The 9,425-nt window shown below is 40.4% G+C and overlaps 1 protein-coding gene across 1 annotated transcript in view; it reads right to left on the bottom strand.

Annotated features, from left to right (window-relative positions):
- Nucleotides 1-1,500: 1,500 nt before the first annotated feature.
- Nucleotides 1,501-9,425, bottom strand: part of MGA (MAX dimerization protein MGA) — a 65,185-nt gene continuing 57,260 nt past the window's right edge. Inside the window, exons 22-25 of the mRNA XM_050898388.1 lie at nt 8,983-9,216; nt 7,719-7,895; nt 7,151-7,303; nt 1,501-6,107 (exon numbers count right to left, since the gene is read on the bottom strand). Of these exons, the coding sequence (XP_050754345.1) occupies nt 4,807-6,107; nt 7,151-7,303; nt 7,719-7,895; nt 8,983-9,216 (1,865 nt within the window). The 3' untranslated portion in view covers nt 1,501-4,806. The remainder of the gene's footprint in view (nt 6,108-7,150; nt 7,304-7,718; nt 7,896-8,982; nt 9,217-9,425) is intronic.

Genomic DNA, 9,425 nt, shown 5'->3' with positions numbered 1-9,425 from the left:
CAAATGGAGACTCCAGATCTTTCTAGGGGTAGAATTCTGTTTCAAAATTAAGAGGAGGGACCTCCAAAAGAGCTGTCACCTGTCAGGGGCCTCCAACTCCCAAGAGACCCAAGATGGACAACAAAGGTGCTGGCTGAGGCAACACAAAATTCAAATGCACAGGGATAACCAAGTACACAGTGGTGTAACGACACCTTCTTGGTCTGTAGCAGCAGTTAAAAGGGCAAGTAAATGATGCACTGAGCTTAAGTGATCACATAGCCACAATTCCTCCACTACCATGATCCCAAATGACAGTAATTAATTTAGATTCCATTTGTTGCTAATTACAGACAAACTGGTCCTCTGCACATTTTTGGGTTGCATTTATGGACTCAAATCTGGCCTTAAATCAGTTATTGCAAAGGCTCCCTGTAACTTTTCATAGTCAAGTAGTCAACCGAACTTATTTGTACCATCATCTGTGTTTCCAAGAACACAATGAATATGCTGGAAAACATAAGTCCCCAGCACAGATCATCACGGGACTTTATTGATAGGTTCTTTCCATTGCAAGCCTGACTGGATATACCTTACGCTTATGTTCCTTTCTATTTCAAGAAGTAACTTTACCCCTTAACATAAGGAGTCATGGGATGAGTCCTTGCTGAAGGGTTTCATCAGAAGTTTTCAAAAATACATTACCTGACTGTATCACCCATTATTATTCATTCTCTCCTGTGAGATCCGATCTTCCCCTTTAAAAAAAAATAAAAAAATCTGCAACATCTCTTCTCCAGTCCATCACCTACCCTCATGCATAACTGTTCTCTTCATTGTATTTTCTGAGGTCTGTAAGTCAAACTTGCTTATTTGTAGACATTTACTACTTTAAAAAAAGAAAAAAACAAACCCAACACATTTAGCAAGTGTGTTATCTTCCATTTAATGGATATGGAAGTGATAGACAGTGACTCATTACAGGTATTTTATCTGTTTCTTCTAAAAAAGTGTCTCCTCTGACACTTCACTTGGAGACAGATCTTCAGACTTGTTCCCATAAAGACAGCTGTGTTGTACAACTTCTCTAAAGTAAACATACAAAGGCTTAGTCTAAGTTTGGGGTTGGGGGAGGGAGACTGGAGAGTGATTTTATGTGGACTTGTTGGGTTTTTTTTTCCTTTTTATGCCATGATTGAATGTTAACCCCATTGGCTTCCTGCTTAAGATGCATTTTGGTGAAAATAAAGCCCCTTCAGTACCTTTTCTGCATTTAGCAAGTCAAAATCCCTTTTTACAACCAATAACGTGTCCTGCATACTGCTCAAGACTAAAGAGAGAAATCTCCTCCGAGTTGTCTGATTACTTGAACCAAAACCCAGATGTTTGCATTGCCAAAACTTCTGCCTCAGAGTATACGTGTGTGTCATTTGCTCAGGTCCAATGCCACGTGTCACCAACAGCACACCACCACGTCATTTCTGCTCCCTCTCCCTCCCTGTAATAAACTTTCAAAGCCAGTTTCTAGTCGACCTCGATTGGTTTATTTTAGTTTTACACTTTGTCCCTCACATACAGTTATTTGAGAGTCCTGTACTGTTAGATTTCTACAAAAATATCAATTTTTCAAAAGCAGAAAAGAGGGAAAGATATATTTTAATATATAAAAGGAAAAAAGCTAAATCTGACATTTCATTATATTCTTAAAAACATTCCCGTCTATTTACAGATGTGTAAAAAACAAAGAAAATCTCCAGGTCTCTTGGTCTAGTGAGAACGTGCGCCTTGCAGGGGTTTCCTTTGTTCTCTTGATTCTAAAATCTTTTCATTACGTGTCATATTCTTGCATTATTGCCTCAAAAGACAGCATATATAATTTTTAAAAGGTTTGTTCCAAAGCAATGGGAGCTTGAGGGAAGAGCAAAAAAAGAGAGTCAGCATTTAAATTCATAGCAAAATATTAAGCTGCAGACATGAGATGGTGGAACAAGGAGAGCAAAAACTAAGAGCATTTCGAACGTGCTTTGTTGCCTGGTAGAACCCATCATAGATCCTTCTTGGAACTGCACCAACTACCACTTTTTGCAGCCAAATTTGGGGTCTGTTCTTAGTTAATTTAGTAATCATGTTCAGGAACCAAAAATTTTTGCTGTCATCTTTACACAGTACATTTTTATTGCAGTAAAATTCCTTACTGCCCAGTGCCAAACAGTAAATACATCCAGGCATTTTCCATTACCTTGATAATGGACAAAACATCCTCAAAAGTACAGCATTTATTTTAGATAGTATTTGAAAGGTTTTCATGTTACAGCTTTCTCTGTCCCACAGCAGAAGTGTGCAAAGCACACATACTTTTAAAAAGTATTCAGATATGATTAGCACACAATTCCGTAATTAAAATCAGCCATTTGGAACCATAAAAGGATGGGGTGCAGAAAGAAAGGTCAGTGATTAGGAATCTGAAAGGAATCACAGCACAGTCCTGGTTGCTGTTTCACGCATAGGAGGAATGCAATCTATTGGCAAAACAAACTGCCGTAGGTAAAAAAATAAGCAACTTCAGCCTATTAGAAATGCTCAGAACCAGATTCCCAGGTAAATAAATTTAAGTCTGATGTAGTGCCACTAAACTAACTTAGTTACTCCAGATTTCCATTGGTTTAAAATAAGGTTAAAATTCTTTAATAAGCAACGTATGTCTAAATACTTATTCATATTGTAAATTCCCTTTTCTAAGGCATTCATTGACAACTGTAAGACCGTGCATGACTCTCATGCTGACCTATACTCTCTTCTCCAAATCACTAATACAGGACTTGTATCAAATATTAAAACAGTAAATATGCAAAAGGCAATAAAGAGTTATATGTAACTGCTTTAAAACACACCATTTAGAATGGCCAGGTGAAGAACCTTTTTTATGTAGGCTCTGGAGTAACTTTACGCATACTGAGCTTGAAGGGCTTCTCACCTCTGCAGCATAATATAAAATCATAAAAAAGATGAGGAAACACCCAAGGTACGTGTATCCTCTGGTGGATCTAACCTAGACACAGATCCAGAAGATGCAGCTTACTGAACAGGGCGTATGGTTGCACTGTGTACAAACACTGCTCCCTAACTGTGGAAGAACATCACTCTCAACACCTGCACAACCTCAGTGCTGGGAAGATGAAATTCCTGCCTTACTGCATCACCACAGATGGGGAATTTCAGGGGGGAAATCCCAGCTGCTGTTGCTGGAACAGTAGGACAGGGGATTACATTCCTAATCATAAAGCAAAATGCACCACCAATTTCTGTATAATTTTCATGGCAACGTTTTTTACCTTTTCGGAGCAGTTAAGAAGCCCCTCTAGCGCACTATAACTCATATTTACAAACTTGATAGGAAAAGATTGTGTATACACTCATTAACAAATCATCTCTCCTAGGCTGAAAATTTCATTTGTCAAGAAAACTATTAAAACAAAAATTGTGTACAAAAATATAAATATCTTTACAGTCTGTAGGCCCTTCACATCCAACAGCTGAACAGTGAAGAGTATCTACAGGTTATTGAGTAAGCAGTGGCAGAGAAGAATAAAAAATACATCTTGTGATTCAATACTGCCCTATTTCCCTGGTAATGAGCATTTTTGTTGACTTTTTTTTTGCTATACACAGCTTGTGCAAATGCAGTGAGAAACCTCTGAGTACCTTTCCTGAATTTATAAAGAAATTGAAGGTTTGGAAAGATATACACATATTTTCATATATACATTCACATATACACCTCGCTCATTTCTGCTAGACTACAACAGTCCTGAAAGTGTTCTGTATTTTTATGAAGCAACACTTCCTATTAACATTCCTAGCCACCAAATACATCTTGAAGAATGACAGGAGGAAAGAAGACAAGAACTGTGAAAACACTCAAGCTACTTTAGCAATGTAGTTAAAAATGTAGCAATAGGGTGCCCAACTTTCTTCTACTCTCTGTAATTTTTCCTTCCAGATGCCCTAAGCATCAAAGGAGGGAGTATTTGTATAGGGGCAGGAGGCAAAAGTGAGGGGGTTTTTTTAGTAGTTTTATTAAAGTTAACATACTGTCCTACTTCTAATTACACTGGGAAATATAATTTTCTTCCCCATGTAGTGAGAGTTATAGATGTTTATTAAAATCTTCTGTGCATAAGCTCCTAAAAAGAGTCTCTGCCAGAGAACTATCTAGCACCAAAGAACAAACACTTCTCACTTCAGCCCTCTGCACAGTCTCAGATTTCCCTTCTGCTGCTCTAGGTAACAAGTTTGAGAGTAACCGCAATCTCATTTCTGCACATTCATCATATTCTGCAAACATTAAAAACAGCAAATGTGAATAATCCCATTTCTGCATAGATAATTTGCCTGGTACAAAAAAAAGTAATCCAGATTTTTTCCTCAACAAGACAGCTGCCTCCCTACCAGGGGCGGGGGGCGGGGCGGGGGGGGGAAGAAGACATCTCTTTCAATAGCCTAGGTTTCTCAGTCCTTTGACAAACTATTTTTGTGAAGTACCCAATTTTGGAAGGATACCATGTGCCCAGCAATGGTTATAGATCATCTTCCTTGTTTTGTGAAGGGGAAGGAGAACACCCAGAATACAACAGTGAAGTAAAAATATGTCAACATGCTTAAAGTTTCATAGCACTTATTTCTCAATTTGGGGCCTGCCCTCATATGAACAGAGTGCTGATGCCATACAGAAAACGAGTGTTGCAGACAAGGGAGGTTGCCGAACTCTGACACTGGTTCACACTGCTCCAGATCTCCATTCCAGTCTCTGATAAAAGATATATGCATTTATTTGCCTGCTGAATTTGAAGGCAAGGTCCCAGTAGTACTCAATTTCATAACCACAGGTGCTAAAGTGGGCATCACTTTGTTATCCTGTCCTTCTTGAACAGTTGCAGGTAATGAAGTTTTTGCCCCACTGGGTGCCAGTTTTGCAACTACAGGTGCCAATAAGGGCATCACTTTATTACTCTGCCCTTCTGAGTCCACTGGCAGACTTGCCACTTTTAAGCCAAGTGGTGCTAGCTTGGGCATGGGCCTCCACAAAGTGTCAGCATTACTAGCTTCTAGATTAGTTTTCATCTGCAAAACTGGTGGAGTCACATTAGTGGTCTCTGCCAAGGTTGTTACAGTTTTGCCATTCCCACCACTGGTTACGGACAGATTGGGAAGTGGATCCTTCATTTCAGCACCTATTACTATCTTTAAAACATCTGCTTCAGACGAAGGCTCCCCAGAGTTCTTGTCCCCGTCAGTAAGGTCATCATCTTCCAGGTGCAGCAGGAGAGGGCTTATAGAGCCACCACCCTCTGGAACTTCAGAAAGGTCCTTAAAACTGCCTCCCAAATGGCCAAACTGGAAGGAAGACCCATCTGCAGCTGTGAGATCACTGGCTGTTCCCCGACGAGCTTCTGCATCTTCACGAGAGAAATCTGAGTTTAGAGTGCTGGGCAGTTCTGACATAGCTGAAGCATCATCGTTCAATTGCTGATTGAGGAAGGCAATCTCATTGAGCAGTGAAGTGAGGGTTTCATCAGTGTCATCACTCTCCTCAATGCTGCTCAGTAACTCACTTGCATCCAGTTCTGCTTCCTCCATTGCAGACGCTACTTTCCTCAATTCCATTTCTATCATGGAATCTTTGATCTGCAGCTTGCGGAATGGCAGTTCTTTAGATTTTAATCTTTCCCCTCCAGGATCACTGTCTTTCCTCCTGGCTTGGCTTCCTACAAACTCACCAATGCAGAGCTTTTTGCTAAAGGACTCTGGAGGTTCCTTTGTACACGCTACGTTCCGGAGCTGCGGAAAGCCATCTTTATTTTCAAAGAAAACTTTTGTGGGACCTGTGGTATTTCTTCCATCTCCGCCACTGTCTCCAGGACATGGTTTGGCTTTTTCTTCTGAAAGGATGCTATCACTCTTCCTACTTTCAAGGGGTGCTACAACCAAGGATTTCTCAGAAGCCTGAGTACCTGCAGCTGTTGTTATACTAGAGTTTTTGTTTCTATTCAGGTTTAGACTCATGCTTCCCTCAGCAGCCAGTGATGTCACATTAACAATCTTTGGCATCATGAATGAATCTTCGCTTTCTGCAAAACCAAACAAAGCAGTATCCATCAGGATCCATGCTAACTGCAAGATAATTCCTTATTAAATATAATTTGCTCACTTTCAGGTCTTCCTCAAGTAAGCTGCTATTCACAATTTAAACTGCTTACACAGTTTTGGTCAAGTGAAGCCTTAAAACACTAATAGCTTAACTTTCAACTTGTAGAACAACAGCAAGCTCCACATCTATTATCCCAGAATCACTTGCCCAGTCCCTTCCTTCAGCAGGCTGGCACAAATTCAAGTAACTGTAATGCTTACAATTCTGACGGTGATGCACAAGGAAAAACAGAAGGACAATTTTCTCCCTTACTGTTTTTTCATGCTTTACTTTTATGTTCACATTTTGCAATACTGGTTTTGTGCACAATATTACAGAAGCATTTCAGGGACTACGCGATTACTTACTTTTTGCCTCCAAGCAGATTCCTATTTATAGCACTCAGATTTTTCCCAGCCCCAAATCTGAAGTGAACTTTCCTTTTTCATTATGACCAAATGACTGCAATGAAGCAGAAAGCGAGTGGCTTGCTTTTAACACAACAGACAGCAAGCAGCACTCCACTGGCAGGAACCACCCCACGCCTAGACTCAACGTACAGTACTCAGTCTTGAAAAACCTCTCTCCAACGGGGAGCAGAGCTGGCAGGTATGGGAAGGGGTTGTGCCAGAGTAAGAGCTTGGATGTAACAGGCAAAGATTTTCAACAGCCCCACCACCACTTTGCACTGCAGCTTCCCCAGTAGGATGCATTACACCACAGACACATTCCAGTCCCCACGTACTCTGATTTTGCTGAGGGCAAGAAGGCTCAGTGAGGTGAAGAAAAGTTAAAAAGCTCTCATCTATAATTCCCTAGAGGCCTCTCTAAACTGTTCAAAACATTTAATAGTGATTTTCTTTGAATACCCAGACAATAATACCTATCATTACTTCCTAGTGAGAAAACAATTTACCTTCATTTTTGCAAGGATAATGTTCCCTGCATGCAAGCAAAAAGATCCATAAAAAACAAAGAGCCTACCTGAATGGGGCTCTGGAGCTGATACTACTGTTGAGGGCACTGGGTTTCCAGCAACAGTTGACAGTGTAATGGGAATAGTAGAGTTAGTAAGGATTCCTTTTACTTGGACAGGAACTGTTGATCCTGGCAGCTGAATCATCACAGAAGCAATACCTTATCCAAGAAAAGGGGAAGGGAGGGTGAGGTGGAAACAAGAGCCTTTCAGATACTCAATTAAGCCTGGAAAATAAGAGCCCTGCATTTCTAGGCAAGACTTTACACTGTAATATCACCTGAAAGTGGTAAAAAATAGAAATATAGATTGGTTAGGTGATTAGGAAATCTTCCCTAGGTTTCCCTAATTTGGGAATAATGACAATTTAACAGATTTTACTTACCTGTTGATAAACTGATAGTTTGAGTTAATTATATCAAATCTCTCTTATCAGTCAGGTTCTACCTCAGTCAGTTAAGTTGTAAAAAAAAAAAACCCCAAAATTAAAGCAAATATTAAATAACACGTTACTTTGTAAACTGCTATGAACAGCATTATATTGATTTTCATGAACATGTTCTCACATGATCATACCTGGCTGTGCTGTCATGGTAGTACTGACAACTCGAGGCTTTAATTCAGCTTGCAACAGTGTGGAAGGAACAGCTGCTACCTGCCCTGGTACCAGTGGGCTCTTCAGTGTAAGTACCTGCCCCTGTGGAGTCATCACTAGGCTTGCAGCAGTTAGTGTAAGAGAGGATGAGGTGTCCTCTGTAAAAAAGAAATATGTAAATCAGTAATTTATTCTGGCATAGCACCCTTGATGGCAAATGATATCCTGCGATCCAGCGTTAAGTACAGTTGTGGGAGGAACTCCAGCTAGAAGGTTTACAAGCCCTAGATTAGAAAGCTGCTGCAGAAGCTATGCAGGCTCCAGGAACCTCACCTACACAGCTAGAGCCAGTCTGTACTATCTCTTCGTGCAGCGTAACAATCCTAACGTTCCAGAGTGGCATCCTGATCAAATATCAGAGCAGTCTTGCTGCAATTACAAAGGGGACTTGTTCAGTCCAAAGAAAGAAAGGAAGTTCTCTCACTACATCCAAATTCTGATGCCAAACTTCCCCAGGACTGGACAAAAATGAGGCTTGGGAAACCAGAATGATCGGTTGTTTATAAAAGCCCAAGACCACTTCAGGTAAGGTCTATTTATTATTACCAAAATAAGAAACATCACCAGATCCTTACAGAGTATTACAGTAGTACTACCATGAAAGTTTGGATTTCTGCCATTCTTTTGTTCCTTCCTACGTTTATGGTGCAAAAGTCTCCATAAATGCTGAATACTTCTCCACAAGTTCTCAGCTCCAAAAAAATTCTCAGGTGTCTGACAATTCTGTCATTTAATTTAAGAGCAAGTCTTCCACCACCTTGAGAGCTAGCTTGTTTGGGGAAAGATGCTTTAAAAACTGAATCTATTCTAGCAACTCCAGTATTCTGGGGGTTGAGCTTCAGGTTTTGAGTCAGCAGAAGAACCACCACCTTTGACTCTCAGAAATTACTGCAGGATTGCAGTGAAACTCCATGAGACCAAAGGACAGCTTAATAGGAATTTACTTCCCATCATTCTGAAACTCAAAAGTCACGTTCATCTGAAGACCTCAGTAGTGTTGGTCTCATCCTTACTGAAAACAAATGGTTTCCACACCTACTGGATGGACACTTCCTGGTCCTATACTCAACTCTGCTTCAAGAATGAAGTTGCCTGCACAAGCAGGCTAGCATTCTACCCTCCCATGGGGTGCTCCTTCAGTGTCTGTCTCCCCTTTATGCGAAATGTGCATCGCTTTTAGCCTACCTGTGGCATGGACTCCTTTTCTGGTGAGTATCAATGGCTTGCCTCTTCTATTTGTCATAGCCACTTGGGCCAGTTCTTTGGAGGGAGCAGAAGATCCTTCTTGCTGTGTGCTAGCAGTTGAGGTTACAACAGATTCCTCTGGCTCAGCTTGTTTCTTCTTTTTTTGTGCTTCTACTGCTTTTTGTTTGGCATAAATATATTCTAGCTTCTTCAGGACAACCTCTTCTGTCTTCCCTACAGAAAAATTATCAAAGAGTCAACCTATCTTCAAACTCCCTTTCCAAAACTAAAGAGCTGAAGACAGACCTAAAAATCTATTAAGTTGACACCATTCAACTACTATACAATAGATAACCCCCACCAAGTAAATAGCATACTTAGTAACAGAGGGAAGTCATTACCTATTTATTCCAAGATTTTTTTTTTCTTCAGAAACATCCATA

Source organism: Gymnogyps californianus, chromosome 5, assembly GCF_018139145.2.
Source record: "Gymnogyps californianus isolate 813 chromosome 5, ASM1813914v2, whole genome shotgun sequence".
Lineage (NCBI taxonomy): Eukaryota > Metazoa > Chordata > Aves > Accipitriformes > Cathartidae > Gymnogyps > Gymnogyps californianus.
Note: the sequence above shows the minus strand (reverse complement) of the source record. Positions and strands in the feature narration are given on the sequence as shown.